At 38.3% G+C, this 18,418-nt stretch overlaps 1 protein-coding gene across 1 annotated transcript in view; it reads left to right on the top strand.

Annotated features, from left to right (window-relative positions):
• ano2a (anoctamin 2a) overlaps positions 1-12,733 on the top strand; it is a 34,840-nt gene extending 22,107 nt beyond the window's left edge. The window contains exons 23-27 of the mRNA XM_084125011.1: positions 7,237-7,389; positions 7,497-7,549; positions 7,684-7,865; positions 7,965-8,070; positions 9,916-12,733. Coding sequence (XP_083981137.1) covers positions 7,237-7,389; positions 7,497-7,549; positions 7,684-7,865; positions 7,965-8,070; positions 9,916-11,034 — 1,613 coding nt within the window. The 3' untranslated portion in view covers positions 11,035-12,733. The remainder of the gene's footprint in view (positions 1-7,236; positions 7,390-7,496; positions 7,550-7,683; positions 7,866-7,964; positions 8,071-9,915) is intronic.
• Positions 12,734-18,418: the final 5,685 nt, after the last annotated feature.

The raw sequence follows: 18,418 nt of genomic DNA, 5'->3' as shown, positions 1-18,418 counted from the left end.
AGCCCAACACGGATGAGAAGCATTGGCAGAACGAGTGAAGGAGACGTAATGAAAATGCACATTCACTCTGACAGCAGATGGCGCTGATGGAACAACAGACATGCAGCCGTTACCCCGGTAACCCTGTAAACAAAGCAGTTGCACTACTTTCTGTTTCTGAACAGTATTTAAATGTTTTGAACAGCCATTAATATTTTTGTATTCGCAATTGCGTTCATCGCAGCACCAAATACAAATGCTATTTAGTTTTACATTTTAATCTGGAATACAACATGCCCTAGCCTAGAGATATTGTTTGAAAGTGTTTTGATTCTTTATTGTTCAGTAACACTTTACAATAAGGCTCAATTGACCCTTCGCTAAGCCCCGCCCTCCTTAGTTACTGTTGTTACGCCTGTCAAGCTTTTGCGCCTGGCACGTCTATTACAGTATGTATGCACTGGTTTCAGACATTCCTAAGGAGATAATTAGTCATTTTTGGCGAACAGGTGAAAATATGAGAGAGCAAGACTGCAGTATGCATTCGAGGGCTATATCCACGACATAATATGCAAACGATTAGAGAATATTTTCATCAAAATTGAAGCTAAAGCCTGTAACCAGCGCAAAACAGCAGCCGCCTCATACGCTGACCATTCAAATGGGAAACACACAAATTGAGGAACAGCTATGTGCATGCACAGCAGCGTAAGTTAAATTTGAAAATATTCTAATATTTATAAATCAAACAGCTTATCCATATGTATTGTGGAATAAACACAAGACATTAGCCTGACCACTTTGCAATGATAACATTCTCCCGCTTATATTTTTAGTGCGCCAGGCTAACGTTCACACGTCGTGGGTCACATAAGTGACTAACTTACTGTTATGAACTGATTAAGTTTGCATACCAACCATTTCCTTGGAGATCTCCGGCAAGCCCCCTGATGTTCCCTCCTTTTACTAAATACCTTTTACTTTTACTAGACACCGGGAGAGTCGCGATCGGATTGGGGTAACGTTACTAGTTTGGCCGTCGATTAACAAAATGCTGAAATATATTTTTAAGTAACGTTAAGTTATGTCAGTGAGCCTCCGTCTTGCCTTTAATCACACTGCTTGATCCACGAGCTGGACAATAACTTTATTCTAGAGCTGCTATAAAGCCAAAACACTTTACTTTTAATTTCCTATTATCAATGTAAAGCTGCTTTGGAACAATCTACATTGTTAAAAGCGCTATATAAATGAAGATGACGCCCGGCATTTCTCCCCTTGGGTTTTAGGTTTCGGGAAGGGAACAAAATCCACCACCCCCTCCAAACTTTTAGGATACCGGGTATCAGATTTGCACAATCCATACGCACAACGCTTTGGCATGTTTCCCTCGCTCGAAAGCTTGCCAGACCTCCCGCGCCTAGTTACGGTTGCTAAGCCACGATTGGCCTGTGGCGGTTTTCGGGCGTGGCTTAGCGAAGGGTCAATTAGTTAACATAAACTGACAATGAAAAATACTTCTAAAGCATTTATTAATCTTAGTTAATTTCAACATATAATGACACATTATTAATAACATTATTTTACTCTATTTACCTGAGCTAACATGAACTAACAATGATCAGTTGTATTTTTTTTAACATTTACAAAGATATACTGTGATAAAAACTTAAAAGCTAGTAAATAATGAATAGGAAAAAAACATATTACAAGCAATAAACAAAGAGTGCTTTCAGTATTTAAGAGTAGGCTATATCTGAACGTTTTCTATTAAAGAGATGTGAGTGATTTTTCTCTCTCAGCTTTACTATTGTTTGATTATTACTGATAACATCATAGACAGCGGGGTATCTAATAAGCTGCATTCACATTATGCACAGATCTCTTTTGAAATATAAAATCCTGCTGTTTAATCCTTTAAGACATAAATGACTGTTTACATTCATTTTGCGTCATAAAGCATTTTGAGATGCAAGTACATTTAACCACTTACACAGAGTCAGCCGCATGTGCGAGCGCGCTTCACAAAGCGCGCGTGAGTATTTGAAATTGAAAGCAGCCTTCTGTCAGTGAGATTCATATTTTTAACACATATGCCCACTGCATTCCAAACAACATAAATTATGCCTTCATAGAGCATTTGTACGGAAAATACCCGCGGGCGAGACCATTGCAAGCGTACTGCGCGTTTCTCACAGCGCATATCCTGTGTAATGAAGCCTGCGAATGTCATTGTAATTTGCTTCAAAGTTTCTGAACGATAATTTTTCAGTGAAGGTTCGATAGGTGTGTGTGTGTGTGTGTAAGGAATTGGAAGCAAGCAGAATACGGGTGTTTTAAAACACACGCAGCATCATTGCGCATCTGTGGTTAAAAACTAAGCTAAGTATCAATCCAGAATCGTTGGAGAGAGAATCTTTTCTCCCACCCCTATTGTATAGTATGACCAACACAATATTAAATAGATTAAAAATAAAATGTTCTTTCCTGTTGGCCAGGCCTATATGCATAGCCTGCAATGTTGATCCGGTAATGTGAAGAATCCGGAACAAGTGTTCTGTCAAAGTCTATTCCCTCTATTTCCCCTTAGGCTAGTGTTCCCTGTAATGCCGCCACACAAACTGCTCATTGCACTGGTGTTTCCAAAGATAGCAATATCGTTTACTCATGGTGAGAGATGTTGTTAAAGTGACTTAGAAGTTGTTGATCCTATCCCATATGTGGATGGATCTTAACCAGTAACAGTTTGATATATATTAGAACCTCGTTGTATAAGAACCATGGGGGGAACAGAATCCGATGATGAGCAATCCAGCTGTCGAAACCTTCATGGTGAGAGATGTTGAAATGGCTTAAAAGTTGTTGCTTCTGTCCTGTATAGGGATGGATCTGCACATTTTCATTCAGTCAGTCTGTTTTTTAATGCATTGGTCTGAACAGACAATTTGCACACAAAAACCGGACCCATTTGTGTTGGTGTGAACAGGCCTAAAGCTTTGTGATATTCAAGGAATGATCATGGTGGATGGGAGACCACAGACTCAACTTGATTGAGGGAAACAATAAAACAGTATCAGGTTTATAAGATCCATGAAAGATGTAAATAAATGTAAATCAGATTAGCCCTGTAGTAGATCAGTCATATTGCTTAGCAGTTCTATGTGTCAATGACTACTTTAAAGGGGTCATGAACGGCATTATTTTATTGTTTTTTCGCGAGTCTGTTTGCCCATATAATCTTTAAGCTAATAAGGTTATAATCATTTTTATTTGTAACGCACTTTATATTTAAGCAAAATCCCAAAGTGCTACAATTTAAAAATAACCAACCAAAATCAATCAGTACTTTGTACTAAATCCTGAGTGAGACAGGAAGCCAGTAGAGTGATTTGAGGATGGGGGTGATATGGTCATCTTACTGCAGCTTCTGAAGGCTTTTGTCAGGGATCCCGATGAGGAGCGCATTGCAGTAGTCCAGTCTGGAGGAGGAGACAAAGGTGTGGACAAGCTTTTCCGCATCTGCAAGAGTAAGCATAGGACGGAGTTTGGCAATATTCTTAAGGTGGAAGAAGGAGGTCTTACACAGATGTTTGATGTGAGCATCAAAGTTCAGATGAGAATCCATTTTAACACCCAGGTTGTTGACTGATGTTGAAAGTGAAATATGGCCAGAGAAAATAATGCTAGTGATGTCTGATGTATGGACCTGATGAGGGGTACTCCTAGAATAGCTTCTGTCTTTGAGCTGTTTAACTGCAGGAAATGTAGCTTCATCCACGCCTTTATTTCCGACAGGCAGGTGGTCAGAGTGGAGGATGACAGCAGAGGGGGTTGAATTTGTCCTGAGATAGAGTTTAGAGTTAAGCGTATTTGGCTTGCTGTCCGCAGTGGAGGGGCTCGAGGATGCAGCTTCAACTCGAGCTTAGATATACCCCGCAGTGGGACTACTAATGCTTGGATGATGAGTATAGTAGCAAGATGCCTAAATTACGTTGGTGAAGTTGGGAAGGTGGAGGAATGTCAAAACAGCTTATGCCAGAGCAAGGTGAGCAGCTGCTTATATGCTCCGGCAGTTAATTAGAAGATTAGATGGCTTCACTCCTCCCGAAATTACGTTATGAACTTCACATAATGTTTCCTGGGGTGCACTCATAATGTTAGTATGATTTTTAATTGTCATAATTTAGAAATAAAGGGCATTTTTCCTACCCTGATTTGAGTCCTCTGATTTGAATGCTCTGTTTGAAGGGGCGTGTCTGCTGTGAGACTTCAGTGTAAACACCCACTGCTGTGATTGGCTAACATCTTTGCATATGAAATAGCTAGTATTATATGCATTACTCTTTCTTTGATCGCTTTCTATATATAATTTAATCACAGTTTAAATAACAGATTATTTTCATCCTACTAGAGAAATTATGTGAATTTGACCGTTTAGGTTTGATTTACTGACACATAGACAAAGAACATCTGATTGTACATGAATCATTACATATCAGAAATCACTGCTCACAGATCAGGAATTAGAATTAACACTGGTACTTGCATGTGTCGCATTACTGTCGAGTCCATATTGTAAAAGTCTGTTTGCAAAGCCTGGACCGAAATTGCGACTGATTTACCAAAGAATCCACTGCGAAATGTACCAAATACAAATAAATTATGCTCAACTGAGGCATTCATTGTTAAAAAAGAAATAACCAATTTCCTAGCATTAGGATCCTTTGGAAGGTAATGGTGTATTTAGTCCAGTGATCCAACATGTCAGTGGGCGGGGCCAAAGTTGCAGTGATGAAGTAGGCGTTGATCCTCTTCTGCAGAGGCGGTCTTTCACCAAGATAGGCACATTCCACAACGAGTCGTTCGCTGGGCTTGGTTACAATAAAAGCTGTTTTTGGATTAACAAGGAAGTTTTCAGCTCTGAAGCTTGCAGGAAATTCTCAAAGTACGATAACCTCTTATATGTCAAAAGCTCAAGGAAAATGGTTCTTATACAGCGAGGTTCTAATATCTATCAAACTGATACTGGTTAAGATCCATCCACATATGGGATAGGATCAACAACTTCTAAGTCACTTTAACAACATCTCTCACCATTGATTTCTCAGTTCATGACCCCTTTAAGCATTGTACGCAGTGAAGACTGCCACTTAATTGGTGTTGTCACGATATAAAGTTTGGCATAGTCAGTGTGCCTGCAGGGAGTGGAAGCATAGCCCTGCTGTCGCATGTCGACACAACTCAGGAAATGCGACTCTTATTAAAACACTGTCTTAAAGTACTGGTACTAGTGAAATAAAATTGTACTGTTTTTAAAAGCAGAGTATCGCGATATCTTAGTAGTGCTGGTATATCTGGCAACACTACACTTCCTTTGCTTTACTTTCTGTCAAAACGTCTAAGTCACTTTGGTAAAAAAAGAAAAGAAAAATTATTTAAATATAAATGCATCAAGAAAGAAATGACTCCAGGCTGTAACAGAAAATCTGTCAGTGGTCGGTAACCTTTTGTAACAGAGAGAGAGCAAATATTACATGTATTATTTTATTGAGTTGTTTATATTGTAAAATCTCACCCATCTGCAAGGCAAAATAAGTTTGTAATTCTTGCAGTAATTCACTGTAGTCACACAGCTGTATGGGAAGCCATAGTGGCACAGTGATTAACAAGAAATATAAAAAACATAAAATGTATGCCAACACCTGCTCCATACTTAATAGGGCTGTCAACTTTAGTCGTTTAGTCGACTAATCGGTCGATGCCGTCTTGGTCGACTGACATTCTCATTGGTCGACCAGTCGCATAATTATTATTTTTTTCACCAATAAAGAAATTTTCATTGATTTACTCCTTGATATTTATTCCTTTTATAAGCAGTTATATATTACTGTATTCTAAATATAATTAGCCTATGTTTTATCCCCAACTTTAAATGCTTTAATTTAGGCTATTTTGTAACAGCGCCACAGTTTAGCGCACCACGTAGAACACTCGGGAACCGCACCTGTGGCTGGCTGCACTGCTGCTTCGCGCTCAGTAGGGAATATAGGTAGTAATCGCTATGTGTCTGTCTGTCCGTTTGCATTTTGATAATTTCGAGAACCGTTCATCCAATCGACTTCACAAGGGAGTGCAGTGTCGCATTTGGTGCAATATAGACAGACACGCAAGACGCGACACGTTCAGAATTAATAGTAAACTACAGAACAGCGCGAGCGGGAAGCGGCGCACCTCACGCGAGCAGGGCGGCTATATTCTCCGAGAACGGACACTGCACTAGTGATATAAAACGCAAACAGTCTGTTAACTTAAGCAATTCTTTTGGGTAGTCTAATATTTTTCTGACTAACAAATTACTGACACAGTAAAGGGTAGATTTAAAGAAAGAAAAACGAAATTTAAATAAAGAAAAAAACAAAATTTAAATACAGAAAAAATTTAATTTAAATAAAGAAAAACGAAATTTAAATAAAGAAAAACGAAATTTAAATAAAGAAAAACGAAATTTAAATAAAGAAAAAACGAAATTTTAATAAAGAAAAACGAAATTAAGTTAGCCTAAATTAAAAACGAGATTAATTTAGATTGATAATAACGGGTAAAAAGTCTAATACATTTTGTTTCTATTGTTCTATTTTCCACAATGTCAAAGCTCAGACATGCACTTCGGTCCATACAAACTCCGCTGTTCTGCGCTCTAGCCATGAACACTCCCGTTGCTGGAACACTCAGGCGTCGGTTCTATTTCTAGCATGCACGCGTTTTCCGCGTGGCTCGAGCCGCGCCCGAGACGCTTGTCTCACGCAGGCAGTGTGCAAACTCCAACCTATTAACATGGGAGCTGAAATAAAAACAGACACCCAACGCAGCTGAGACTCTCACGCCAGCAGCCAGTGTGTCGCCGGCCTTATTCAAGCGCGAATGAGAACCGTTTCGCGGGGGATCCCAGGTGTCAATAAAAAATAAATTAAAAAAACGTTTTTTCGTTGTTGTTTTATAAATGCTCTATGACAATTGTTTAATAAATGTTCAATCAAAATGCAAAACATCGCGGTTTTTTTTTTTTTTTTTTAGTCGACTAATCGTTGTGCAGGACAGGACTTTGGTCGACTAAGCATTTCTTTGGTTGACTACAGCCCTAATACTTAATATTATTAGTTTATTAAAATAGATTTAGCGATGGTGTTTAAAGATGCCTGTAATGAATCTGGTTTGATTAAGGACATGGATCACTGATGTATGTTTGTTTGTCTGCAGTTATTCAGTATGGATTTGTCACACTCTTTGTGGCCTCCTTCCCGCTGGCACCAGTCTTCGCTCTGCTTAATAATGTCATTGAAATCCGACTAGATGCGGCAAAATTCGTCACTGAAATACGCCGACCGGATGCAGTCAGTGCTAAAGAGATTGGTATGAAATATAGCAGCAAATATGGACAGACTTACTCATGGTTACACTTAACATGACTGTTATTCATTCTAGTTCACACTGTTGCATATTTATCTTTCTTTTCACAGGCATATGGTACAACATCTTGAGTGGAATCAGCAAGTTTGCTGTCATTACTAATGTGAGTGTTAAGACAGATTGTGACTTATGATGAAAAATATATATATTTAGTTGCTGGTGGTTGTTAGTATGATTTATCTCATTACATGCAGATATTTGAAAGTTTTTTCCTCTTTCTATCTTTATTCCCTCAAGGCATTTGTGATCTCCTTTACATCGGAGTTCATTCCTCGGATGGTGTATCAGTATTTGTACAGTGAGACAGGCACCATGCATGGTTTTACCAACCACACACTGGCTTATTTCAACACAAGCAACTTTACACCTGGTACTGCCCCACATGACACTGATTTTGACAGACAACTCCGTATTTGCAGGTACACGCAACACACATGCATACACATAATCATGTGAACTCTACTCGCCTAGATACCTGATATCATTCTCTCTCCTCGAACAATTCCTCATCTTCATAGGTACAAAGACTATCGAGATCCACCCTGGTCTCCCGAGTCTTACCAGCTTTCTAAACAGTACTGGTCTGTGCTCGCTGCACGCCTGGCTTTTGTTATTTTTTTCCAGGTCAGTTTTTGTTACTGCTTTTCTTGTTGTATAAGGAACATTGTGGGTTAAATACAACTTAAGCTCTATGTACCTGTCTGTGTAAATAAATAATTTAGTTCTGTGCAACATTTTTCAACAAATGTCATGGCCAGTGATGGGAATAACGACGTTATAAATAAACGGCGTTACTAACGGCGTTCTTTTGCAGTAACGAGTAATCAAACTAATTACTGTTTCCCCTGTTACAACGCCATTACCGTTACTGACAATGAAATGCGGCGTTACTATAATTGAGCTCACTGAAGAGCGCTCGACAGTGCGCGAGAGAGACCGAGTGTGTCCGAGCATATAGTTTGTTTATAAATAAATTACACATTTTAGCATTAGGATAATCTCTGTAGCCTATTTGTATCATCTGCAACATTTTAATTAGTTTACATGGTTATAAAATAAAACTCCAAAATAACCTGCAGAGAACTTTCAAAGAAAACATCTTTGTGACTGGTTGTGACTTTTTCTGTAGGTTATAAAAATAAAACCCCAAAATATTATATTTTATTATTATTATTTATGTTGGTACATGGTTCAGTATTATATTGAGAGCACTTTTTGTTAAACTGTTTACTTTTGTGAGGAAGAAAATACTTCAAGTAGGCTATACAGTATGTTTACCAGTTGTAAAGGTGTGTTAGTTTTATAATTTTAATGTATATTTTTTTATTACCATTTATTTATTTTTGGTACATTTCTTAAGAAGCATTATTTATTTTTAGACTTATTTGTTGGCCAGTTGTGGTCTGTGCAATAAATATTAAATGTTCTAAACCATCTATTGTGTTTAATTAGTTGTTCCACTATAGTAATGATAATATTTTAATATTTAAGTTAATAGGTGTCTCTCACATTGTCCCACAGCAACATTAAAATAGTGTAGATTAGTCTACAATGTTTTATAATAATAATGTGTTCTATTTAGTGTCCATTTCATTCATTTAACATTTTTAATATTGGGGGTATCCAAGTTATTTCACATATTTAAAAAAAATTTTTGCTTAAGCTGAACTCTGCATATTTATTTTTAAAACCCAACATACCCCATATAGGCAGTGTTAACTTTTACAGTTTTTCTTTCAGTCATTGTTATTGTCTTATGATGCAAATGTCCATTAAATTAAAGTATTAGTCCATCTTCTAGTTTTTATTTGACTAAAATGGCATATGATTTTTGTTAATGACTAGAATTTTCTGATAATAATATGCAAAATAACAAAAATGTGTCAAACTGTAACAGACCAAACTTTGACCAAATGTAAAAAAAAAGTATAAACATTTATTAATTACTTTGTTAAACGTAAGTATTATCAACATAAAATATATCATGAAAACCTCCATGTTCTAATTAAATTTAGTCATTGTGAATCTTTTTTGTTTGATCTTTATTATTTTGACAAAAAGAAAAACTCTTTGTCGTCAAACTTTTCACTGACAAGATTGAAGTCGGCATGAAACGGGAGTTGCAATGGTATTTTCTTTCCTATTGTGACATATCCGAGTAAAACGACTTTTCTCTAATGCTGTGATCTCATGTGAGTGACAGGTTGTCCCGTCCTCGCATCTAGACCGATAAATCATTTGTAATAAACACTGCAATATTCCATAAAAATAAGACTTGTCAAATTTGATTTCATGATTGACTTTAATGCTTCCAACAGACTTCCACTGTAAGTCTGTTGGACTTGCAAAGTCTAATGTTCTTGCAAACTGAGAAACAAATCAAAATTACTTAGAGCTTAAATTGTATTTTACACAATATTCCTAAAATAGTGGACTGGATGTTTGATTCTGTATGTTGCTGTATTGTAGAACTTGGCCATGTTCCTCAGTATGCTGGTGGCATGGTTGGTCCCAGACGTGCCCCGTTCTCTGAAGGAGCAGCTGAAGAGAGAGAAAACACTCCTAATGGATCTTCTGCTCTCCGAGGAGACAGACAAGCAATGCACTCAGTCTCACCCACTGACGACTGCTAACATTGATGTAGTCATTAAGGTTTTAGAGGAAGGATCACAGGAGGAGCTGCCTGTCTGCAGTGGGTTAATGCTAAGCCAGTCAGATGAAGAGCTGAAAGAACTTCGGGTGACCAACGAAGAGGAGGAAGAGCTTGAGGAAAAATCAGAAGAGGAACCCATAGCATCCACCAGTGATCTACCTGATGATAAACTTCAACGTTCAACCTGTGAAAGTCTCAATTCAACTTCAGAGTCCCTGTCTAAGATAGCCTGTCATGATGAATCGCCCACCACACCATCAGCATGTTCAAACCAGTCCGTTCAATCAATCAAAACCAGCTCACTATCACGGCACTGGGAGTTCGACTCGAATGGACCTCCACCTCGAGACCCAAGTTGCAAGGCTAAGAGCCGTTGCCGAACACTTCCACCAAGGCCTGGAGGTCCTGAAGCTGAAGAGCGTGCAACCAGACCCAGCCACTCCTCCACATTCACACACCTCGACCAGAAAGTTCCTCCATCTCCTATAGAACTCTCCTGGAACGTCCCAAGAGCTCTGTCTACAACCAAGCCCCCTGGAAGCCAAACATCTGTCTCTGATTCACTGGATTTAGAGCTCACGTCCAGCCCTTCGATAGCACTTCCTCGCCCACCGTCCAGACCAGAGCTTGCTAGTGGCCTTTCAACACTCTTGCCACGTCCTCCCTCGAAACCAGAGCTCGTGGGCAGCCAGTCAACAGGACTACCACGGCCTCCCTCCAAACCCGAGCTAACAGGAAGCTCGATGAAAGGGCTTCCCCCTCATGATCCAGGCTCGAAAGTTAAGGGCCGATGCCAGACTCTTCCTCTGAAGTATAGAGGCTCAGAGACTCCAGGGGAGACGTCAGCCAGACCTAGCCATTCCACCACCTTCACAAACCTCAGTCAGCAGATCCCACCTTCAGTCAGTGATCTCAAACGTAACTCTCCCGTATGAGTGTGACAAGCCGAAGTGGAGAAACGCTCCACCTCTTTAGCACCTTGCACCCGATCAGTGCCAGGCAACCCATGCCATCAACAACTCATCTTTGACTCTCATTGATGACTGAACGAGCATCTTCGGTAGCTCTGGATGTAGATCAATTGTTGATGGCTTGGCGGAGGTTCACTTGGTTGCTAACAAGATGTACTACTCCGGTTTATTGACAAATGGAACTCCTTTTGCACAGAATCATCAACTCATTATTGGTGGACCTAGTGCAGCCAATCCGGCTTGTGCATTCTGGATATTCTGCTATTCTTCTAGAGCCATTTGACATGGCTTGATGACTCTTAAACATTGTCTTATACTGTGACTTGCCATTCTCTCTTTCACATATAAACACTTATACAGACATACACACACACACTTCAAATCTCATCCAAATCTTCAAAAAGAACTGGTGAGAAGAGAGAGAGGATTAGGAATATGGGCCAAAGGGCTTTGCAGTCCATACTGATTTGTTACTCAGCAAGTGGAACTTTCATTTCATGGTGTTTTTAACATGTACTTAACCAGAATAATAACTAAATGTGAACTTCTTAAAATAATATTTCAGCTTCAAAATGAGCCAACTTGTTTGTGGAATTGTCTTTTTGTCTTTGGTGGCAACATCTGTAGTGTCTCATCCATATGAAGTTAGCATGTAGCTTGGCGGTTAGCATGATAAAAAAAATGTGATGTTGTAATGGATTCATAAGACTTGCAAAGCCAATTACAATGTACATTGCAAATACACTGTAGTGTTTTACATAAATCCCATTTAAACACTATGCTAGTACAGCTAAAGCTAATGTAAAGCATGCTATATTCACTGTGAAGAGGTTTTCAGGCATTTAGACCCAATCATCACTTTTAAATCATTAAATGAATGCACACTGGCCACGTGCACACTGCCAAGTTTTTAAAGTGTCACCTGCAAATCTTTCGGGAATTAATTAAGTTATCGTTGCATTTGTGTACGAAATGCAGGTGTCAATCCTACAACACAAAACAAGCAATAGTTGATGTCTCACAACTGTAACCAAATATTTTAGCCTGTTTGGTGTTTTCTGTTTTCCACAAAATAATATTAGCATCTGGTAATTTTTAATACATTATTAGTTGTCACTAATAACCAAATTCTGTGTATACAGAATAGGATTAAAAGATTAGTTCACCCAGAATGAAAATTATGTCATCATTTACTCACCCTGATGTCACTCCAACCAGTATTTTCTTTCATCCCTGGAACACAAAATAAGAAGTTCTGTTGATTGATATAATGAAAGTGAATGGTTAGCCTATTTATACTTTATAAAATCTAAAAAGTACCAAAAGCAACATAAAGTAGTCCAATGTATGCTGAAGCCATTCAACAGCTTGAATGTCAAACAAACTTAAAATTTTGGGGTGCACTATTAAAACAACTGGAGTGACAACTGTATTTAGCTGCAGTGTGGGCTTGGCCACTGTGTATTAAAATCTGTGTTGAGTGGCAGGTGTGTATGATATGCGTTGTGCTACCAGGGATCCATTAGCTAAAAACAGTTACAAACCAGCATTCACATAGAACATTCATGTCCATGTTACAGTATTTCTAGAAATATTGATAAACTTTGAAATATTTTGATATTATAATGAAAAATAATACTGTTCATAATAAAAAGTGGAAAGGAAGAAGTTTGTTTTTTTTGTTTGTTAGTTTTTTATTTACCATCTCGAAGCTAGAGATTACTGCAGCCTCTGAAAAACTGGCACTGGAAAAAAAATGCACAAAAATGGAAAAATATGTATTTGTTGCCGATTTATGTTGCTATAGCCTCTATAACAACCGGGGGTCCGCCAATTAATGTTTGATCACAACATTTTTTTGTTAAAATTTATTTAATATGGGTAAAAAAATTAATAAGTACTAATAGATACTATTATAATATAATATTGATGAAACAGATTTGGCAAACACTCCATTTGTAGGCTACCTATTTACAGCGTGTTTTGCACGGGGGCAGGGTTTCATAAAACACTGAAGCTTCCCCGGGCGCCGCCATTGATTAGCGGACCATCACCTGCTGTTAGCATTCCATTGACTCCCATTCATTTTGGCGTCACTTTGACAGCGAATAACTTTACATCTGAGGTGTTTAAAGACTCCATTTGTCCATTATTTATTTCTAAAGAAACACGAAAATGTATAAAAGGCTCCATTACCTTGTATCTTACGTTATGGCCCCGTAGATGCAATTTTTGTAAAAATAGGCTAACGATCGCGTCATAACCACGCAACTCTCTGTCGCACAGTAGAGAGATTACCGTATGGACAGGAGGAGAAGCTTGCGCGCAATCGGGGGGACGTGGAGGCAAAATGACAAAGTAATTAATCAGAATACTTAGCAAAAGTTTCTCCTGCTCCTAGCTCATGGACACTTCCTACTCACGCTCTCTGTCTCTGCAAGTTTAGGAAGGGAATGATTCAGATTTCTCTTGGCACAGCTACTAGAAGACAGACGGGTTGCTCACGTCACATCTACATCGTCAAGCTCAGTTTGAGTCTGCGCAGTACGCTCAGCCGTCAGGAAGTGAGAGCTTCTAATTGACTTCACTTGTCTCCGCTGAATCCAATGTGGTCGCTGTGTCCATTTCTTTTACGGTCTATGGTGTTTTGCAGCGGTAAGAAATGTAGCCAATCACAGACATGTTTGTTGATCTCTTGAACGCAATAGAGAGCCTAAGTCCCTCCCCTTCCGGTTGACCACCATGGGACCTTACTCAGAGCCCGTCTACGGAGAGCCTTGGCACTTCCTATTAGCCCTATTGTATCGATCTTGGTTGCAGTTCCATTAGAATTCCACTGGAGGTGATCGCGGGCGAGTGCAGACTGAATGGGAGTCTGGGGCTAGACGGCTAAATGTGTCTCTTTCACCCGATTGCCGTTGAGAAATCTCAGATTTTATTGTAGGTTTTGCAAGTTCAACATGGGTTATAGGTCGAAAGTTGAATGAACGAGTAACTTACTTATGTCCTTTCGATTTCTTACAGGTTGAGGCCATCCTTAAAAATATTCTTGTTTGCCGTAACCCGACCGACCCTGTCAATTTAGTACCGACCCAATTATTTATTTATTTTCCCTTTTAGTCCGACCGACTTGCCGGTTGTAAAATGCGTTAAGACCGACCGATTTTTTTTTTTTAACTCTTCAAACAACTAATACAAATGCAATAAAATAAATTGCCTAGACCTACATACAAACATAAGCTACGTTCTTTCTTTTAAATAAAAACCCGTGGCGCGTCATCTATGATTATGTTTACACCATTGGTTTACGCATGTCACACTACAGCCTGCAGGCTAAGTTCGCTTCATTCACTGTCAATGGTTCGCGCTTGGTAATGATGGCTGCGGCTTTACTCTAAAGATTATTTCATTTTTATATGTTGTTGAATATGGTTTATTAAAAAATAAACATGTGAGAGCGTGTTATAGGCTAACTTATATGTAATGTTTTAGTCAGATATGACGACGCTACTGCAACACGCATCGCCGCAGATGAGAAGCTGAGAATCAACGTGCTATCGCAAATCAAAGTGAAAGTAAGACGCTTAACACACAATCATCTTCATTAAATGTAAAGAAACGAAATGATCTTACCAGGGCTGTTTCCGCTTTCTCTTATTGCGGGCTTTGATTCAGAAATTTTAGCTGATGATCAATAAAATAATGTATCTCATAACTGTTGCTTTCGGTGACGTGCACTCCATTAAATCTATAGCGGGAATTGAAGATCGGATTTATATCCGCAAAAAAAACCACACACATTTGTATATGTAACCAGGTGTAAATGGAATCGTTTTGATTCTTACCGCTGCAAAACACCATAGACAGTAAAAGAAATGGACACAGCGACCACATTGGATTCGGCGGAGACAAGTGAAGTCAATTAGAAGCTCTCACTTCCTGACGGCTGACTGTACTGCGCAGACTCAAACTGAGCTTGACGATGTAGATGTGACGTGAGCAACACTCATTTTCACAGTTATTTGGCACTTACAACTTACTCATTGTATTATTTCACCAAAACACATGTTATTTGTGGACTTTAATATTGCGTATTTTCTCTGAGACCGCATGGTCTCCATCACTAGCATGAAAATGTGTAACTAGCACGCGTGACGCAGCACACAGACGTGACTTGAAGCGAACTTTTACATGTCCATCATAACAGTAAACTTAAACACTTTAAACAATGTAGTTAACATTTCTTAAACTCTTACATATTAAAAAACATACTCTCAGTCCTTTTATGTAATTCATACCTGATGAGGGGAGATATATGTATATATTAATATGCTGCTGCTTCACTTATCAGAGTCTTGTTTGAGCAGCGCGCGCGCGCCCCACCCCCTCCTGGTTCCTGAAAATAATGTTTTAGTATAATAATAAATGTTTCGTTTTACAATTCATTCATTGTGTTTCCAATCTTTAAAATAATACAGTGAAAAGACAGTATGTGATAAACATGTTTCCAACACGTTTTATTTTGTTACACTTATTGATGTTCAACAAAATATTTAAGAAACATGCATTTCGTCCCTCTGAAAAAAATACCGATGGCAAATTACACGCTGAACATTTTGGAAGTATATACAGACCATAATGCTGTAGTTACGGCATCTACCATCTAACTTGATCATGCCAACACCTTGACCCCTGTGTTGTATACGGTTTGTATACTGACTGACTATCTAAATGCTGTATTGTTGACCACCACTAGATGGAGACAGCAAACCTACGCCAAGAGCAGTAGTGAGGGCTGGACCAGTGAGAAAGGACCAGGATATCCAGTCAGTCACGCTCTGATTAGTAAACACAGGTGGAGCCAGTGATTCATATCATACACCTTTGCAATATTAAGATTTCTTCTGTACTGCATTACTACATACAGGAAAGGACATCTTAAGGAAATGTCTAAAGGAACCAATCCTAAAGGATTCAACAGAAATTGTCCTAAGAGTAAAACAAGCTCTGATTTTAAAAGTTCAGTTTTATTCTTATGATACATATTAAAGGACAACTCCAGTGAAAAATGAATCTAGGGGTAATTAACACATGGTTACTGAGTCGATCGTTCCCTGGGATGCGTTTTCATGAAAATCGAATGTAAAGAGTTTTATCTTTAAAAACAGATTAGCTCATAACACTAGTATATGGGGAACAGAGTAAGTAAAAGTAAATCGCTAGTTAATACCACTAACAAGGCTCAAAATAGCCTCACACTAACACGGTAGCATAATGAAGGTCCCTACATGCAAACCGAAGCATTGAGAACTTTGTTAGTGTACAGACAGTTTAATAAGAAGATAGTTTATAAAGACAGAACATTATGCGTTTACAGACAGGATCCATCTTGGAAAACAGTCTCAACTAATCGAGTCACGAACGCCGTGCTAAGTGAGCTTGTTGATAGGAATTACGTTTGTGAAATCTAACGTAGCACGGCGTTTGTGACTCGATTAGTTGAGACTGTTTTCCAAGATGGATCCTGTCTGTAAACGCGTAATGTACTGTCTTTATAAACTATCTTCCCCATATACTAGTGTTATAAGCTAATCTGTTTTTAAAGATAAAACTCTTTACATTCGATTTTCAAGAAAACGCATCCCAAGCAACGATCGACTCAGTAACCATGTGTTAATTACCCCTAGGTTCATTTTTCACTGGAGTTGTCCTTTAAAAAGCATTGTGGTATAATGCCCTTTTCACAAGACGTAAAATAAATCTCTGATGTCCCCAGAGTATGTGAAGTTTTAGCTCAAAATACCCCAGAGATATTTTTATACAGCATGTTACATTTGACACTTTTTGAGGGTGAGAAAAAACGCCTCGTTTTGTGTCTGTTCCTTTAAATGCAAATGAGCTGCTGCTCCTGGCAAAGAGGGCGGAGCTTCAAGAGCTCGTGTCCTTTTACCTTACATAGTATACATAGCATGCACTGAGAATTTAAAAAAACTTTTAACCTTTTATGTTCAAACCGGAATCAGACAAAGATGGAGAGACTCAAGAAGAAGTGACAACATGTAGACAACATTTCTGAATGGTTAATTGATGAATTTATGTAGCTAATGTGTAGTTATCTTCTAGTCATTGATTAGCATATTCTGTTGATAATCTATAAATCGTGTTCAGGGAGCGGGGTTTATGTAAATATTCGGATTAGTGATGTCACTAACCCGGGAGGAATGTTGTGTAGTCTCTACCAGCCATTTGTTGTAGTCCTTAAAAAGTGATTTCTTTATAAGAAAATATCTCCCTTTGCTTTGAACTTTGAGCGTCGTAACTTTGCAGATGTTGTTTATGCTCAAACAGCAACATTACACACTAAATAAATTTTAAAAAGTGAAATCATAATCAACCACCCCTAACCGTAGTCAAAATCCTAAAGGAATGTGTACAGGATTCCTATTGGACCATACTTTGGAACTAACTCTAAAGAATACTGATAGGATTACAACATAACACACACCAAAAATGTTATCATTAAATAAAACTGGGATTTCCTTTATCTCTGCAGTAGTAAGACATTTTCTGAGAAAGATTGCACAATTATCCATTAGGATCCTTTAAAAAAATTCAGTTTGATTCAAATGATTTCCAATGGAATATATTTGTATTGGTTCCAAATTGTGATTGGAATTCTTTACACACTTTAAGATCTTTTGATTAGCATACTTTGAAAAGTACTGCATTGTAACTGTCTCGCTCCTAGTAGTATGTACAGTTAAAATAAATCCTACAGGAGGCGCTATAGGAGTTTAAAAATTTTCTTTAAATTCCTTTTGTCAAAATGTCCTGCATGGGCATTGCTACAGTGTTCTAAAAGATCTATGTTTCGTTTTGTGCTGGAATCCTGTAAATTCCATAAGTATAATTTTTATTTGTTTCAAAATTATGATGTAGCAGGAATCCTGTACACATTCCTGTAGGATTTCGACTAGTGTAAGTGATGCTTTCTTACCAAATCACTCACAAGTTATTGAGAACCGTTAGCAGAGTTTTCCTGTAATTCCGCTTGTATTACATGACCTTAACAACACCAAGGTCACAGTTTCGACTCTCAGGTAATGCACACACTGATTAAAAAACCCCAAAACAAACCATGTATAGCTTGAATAAAACCATGTAAGTCGCTTTGAATAAAAGCTTATCTGCCAGGTGCGTTAATGTAAAGAAGAACTAAAACACACTGCAAGTAAGAAATGTCAGAACAAATTGAACATTTCTCTTATTCACCTTGTGAGTCATTAACCTGTTTAGAGCATGCAATATTTCAAGGTTCATGTCCTCTCTCTCTAACAGCCTTTCTTTG

Source organism: Abramis brama, assembly GCF_963993115.1.
Source record: "Abramis brama genome assembly, chromosome: 9".
NCBI lineage: Eukaryota > Metazoa > Chordata > Actinopteri > Cypriniformes > Leuciscidae > Abramis > Abramis brama.
Note: the sequence above shows the minus strand (reverse complement) of the source record. Positions and strands in the feature narration are given on the sequence as shown.